Consider the following 3491-nt stretch of genomic DNA (forward strand, 5'->3'; position numbering starts at 1 on the left):
ATACTAACCTTGTCTGAACCCTGAACCCTGAACCGCCGCGCTTGTCCGGCCCTAGCCGCTGCGTCATCGGCTCGCGCTTTTGAGTTGGCTTTGCTATCTGATCCTGGCCTGGATATGCGTGCCTACGGGTCATCACTTGTCTCTGGTGGTCGATTGGACGGTAACTGATGAGATAGAGTGAGGCTTTCCTCTTCAGTTACGATTAGCTTTGCAGTGATCAGATCGCCACGTCGGTGCGTGCGCGCCAGCCGTCCGTGGCTCGTCTTTCGTTACCGGTGCGTGCCTTGCCGTGTACACTCGTGGCCGGCTTCGGCTTTCGGCGGAACAGTTTGTGCATGCATGCATGCCGCGCCGCATGCCTGTGCGGACGTGCACGCCATGGCTGAAACTTTTGGTTTGGGTTGGTGAATGGTGGCCACGGGACAAAACTCGTTGGAATCAGGCGCATGAATGGCTAATATCGGTGGTGGGTGGTGGTGCAGTGCAGCATAAGTTTCCCACAGTAAGAACTGCACGACACTGTATTAGCCATCCGTGTGCCTCGTTCCAACAAGTTTTGTCTCGTGGTCACCACCTACCACTCCAAACCAAAAAATTTAGCCATCGCGTGCACGTCCGCACAGGCATGCGGCGCGGCCGGCATGCACGCACAAACTGGCCCGCCGAAAGCCGAAGCCGGTCACAAGTGTACACGGCAACGCCGGTAGCAAAAGGCCAGCTATGCACGGCTGCCCCGCACACACCGACGTGGCGTTCTGATCATTGCAAAAGCTAATCGTAACTGGAGATGAAAACCTCACTCTAGCTCATCACTTACCGTCACCGATCGAATTACCCGTCATGTCACAGTGTCATCGTACGCGTCAATCGATCAGACTGTGATGTGATCTCACTAATCGTGGAATCACGGTGACAATTCGCCTCCTGCATCGATCAGATCCGCTACCCACTACGCAGTACTACGGGTAGGAGTACTACCATGCGTCTCGTCCATCATTTTGTCCCAAGCTCCCCACCAGCCAAATTCTGGTATACTTTTACTGTTGTTGTAATAAATCTCTCTCCTATGGTTCTACCCCTTGTGATGTGTATATAAACAGGGCAGCGAGTGAACACAAGACATCTTCGAGATTATACTCACAAGTCACAATCGTTCTTGGTATCACAACCATCTTCTCCTCTTCACCATGAGCAACATCTCTCCTTCATTCACCGCCCCCACCCTTCTGGCCACGTCCTCCTCCTTTCGTCATTTCTTTCCCCTCGGCAGCACCAAGAAGGCCAAGCCTGTCCTCCCCTCTACCCGTCCTGAGCCTCCTATGCACCGCATCGATATTACCCACTTCATCAATTTCAAGCTAGATCTCGCCGCAAACAACTACGCTGAGTGGACGCGGAAGTTCTACGCTATCCTCGCCAAATACGACTGCGCCCACCATGTCGACCACGAGTCTGATCCCCGTCTTCAAGATGCCAAGTGGCGCAACGACGATCTGACCATTGTGTTGTGGTTCTATGCTACCATTTGCGACGAGCTCTATCAAGTGGTGAGGGAGCCGGAGAACACCGCGTATACCGTTTGGGACAAGTTGTACACCTTCTTCCGGGACAACCAGCCCGGATGGGCCATCCACGTCCGCGAAGAGTTAAGCGCCACCGAGCAAGGAGACATGACGGTGGCCGCCTACTGCAATCGGATTAAGGCCCTCGCCGACGCCCTTGCCGACGCAGGTGAACCAGTCAGCGATGATATGTTGACATTGCAAATGATCCGAGGACTCAACAACCGCTTCCATGTGCTGGCAACTACTCTTCCCATGCACAGGCCTTTTCCTACCTTTATCCAGGCCCGTTCCATGTTGTTGCTGGAAGAAATCAATCTTAATGCACGTGACAGGGCCAAGGGATCCTCCACCATCACCATTGGCACCAACACCGGCTCCAACTCCACCCCCGGTAGAAGCAACAATGGGAATCAAGGCGATCGCAACGCTTTTTCTAACACCGGGCCTGGACAGTCGGCACAACCGCAACAACGACCCTGGATGGGCTACTTTGCGCCATGGGGGGCGCCCTTCCCGTTGCTGAGGCAGCCGCCGCACACTCAGCGGGCCCCTCGAAACGCCCGCGGCGTCCTCAACCCACGCCCATCTGCTCCAACTCAGGGATACTCGTTGCTCAACTCCATGGCATCCATCTTTATGCCGTCGCCTCCCTCGCGGGACCAGTTCTCCGTGATCGACAGGGCGCCCGGCAACACAAACTCCACCCCTCCTCTGACAATGACTAGTACATGGACTATGCCGCGTAATCGCATGCGACGGGTTGCAGAGGTAATCTCAACTAGTATCTTTTCTCTTCAATGCACGCTTGTCGTCGTTTAGTTGTTAGTGATGGTTCCTGGATCACCATTATTCCTACTAGTTATACTCATCTCGGTCATACTCCCCCTTTCTCTCAACAATGTTTGATGTTTTACTCTTGATTGTTAATAACTTCATACCCATATGCAATTTTACTCGGGGCAATTCTTGTTCTATTGAATTTGATCCATATGTTTGTTTTGTGAAGGATCTAGCCACCAAGGGAATCATCGGGAGATCTAGTTGTTCGAAAGATCTATATTCGCTTTTCTCCATAAATAATGGTGGCCCCTCGATCTCAACATGTGGTATCGGCGACTTGGACCTAGGGCAAGCTTCCTTAGTGGCCATGACAAAAAAAAAGTCTTCCTTCTTGTGATAAGCCAATGCGGCCATCACATGTTTGTGAGTCTTGTCAATTAGGGTGGCAACCTCGATTGCCTTTTCTTATTTGTCTTTATATATCACCTTTCCAAAATACATTGTGATTTGTGGACTGTGCCAATTTATAGTTTCTCTGGTTCCCAGTACTACCCTATCATTTTATATGACTGTTCTCATTATTCCTGAATATTTTCCCTTAGAAACAAATCTGGTACAACTAACAACTTGCAACGTTTTCTATAACTGACAAGTGGGCCCTGGTTAGTTGGTTAGCCGGCTGATTTAATTAGGTAACGCTAAGTTTAACCATCATGGGTCCCAGCGTCAAGTTTGACCTGCCCACGCCAGCTTTGATTGCCCCCACTACCACTACAAACTTTGCTCTATTTTGCAACGCTTCACTTGTGTCATGTATAACCCGTTTTCATCATGGAAAATAGATACTCTAGCGACATTTTTCGGTCACCGCGCCCACCATCACTGAAGCGCCGTCATAGAAAATAAAATTTTGACGGTACCACTTTTTTCGTCACGCAAGTTGGCATATTAGGTGACGGACAAAAAAATGTCACCAGTGATCATGTTCGGTGACGACCCAGAATGTCACCTATGATGGCCCAATATGTCGCCTAAAATCTTTTTGGCGACGTTAATCATGTCACCGGTGATCGATTCAGGGTTGACTGGTCAAAGATTCAGACAGGTGGGGCCAGCAGTTGCCGACGTTCTTCTTCCATGGGCGTC

The 3491-nt window shown here is 50.8% G+C and overlaps 1 protein-coding gene across 1 annotated transcript; it reads left to right on the top strand.

Moving 5' to 3' along the window:
* The first annotated feature begins 725 nt into the window (after positions 1-725).
* LOC125554151 (uncharacterized) lies at positions 726-2909 on the top strand. Its single transcript, XM_087518867.1, has 2 exons — positions 726-2333; positions 2572-2909. Exons 1-2 carry the CDS (start codon positions 1188-1190, stop codon positions 2740-2742), a joined length of 1317 nt encoding a protein of 438 aa, XP_087374993.1. The 5' UTR covers positions 726-1187; the 3' UTR covers positions 2743-2909.
* Positions 2910-3491: the final 582 nt, after the last annotated feature.

Source organism: Triticum urartu, chromosome 4A, assembly GCF_056163025.1.
Source record: "Triticum urartu cultivar PI428250 chromosome 4A, HENAU_Tu73, whole genome shotgun sequence".
In the NCBI taxonomy this organism is placed as follows: domain Eukaryota; kingdom Viridiplantae; phylum Streptophyta; class Magnoliopsida; order Poales; family Poaceae; genus Triticum; species Triticum urartu.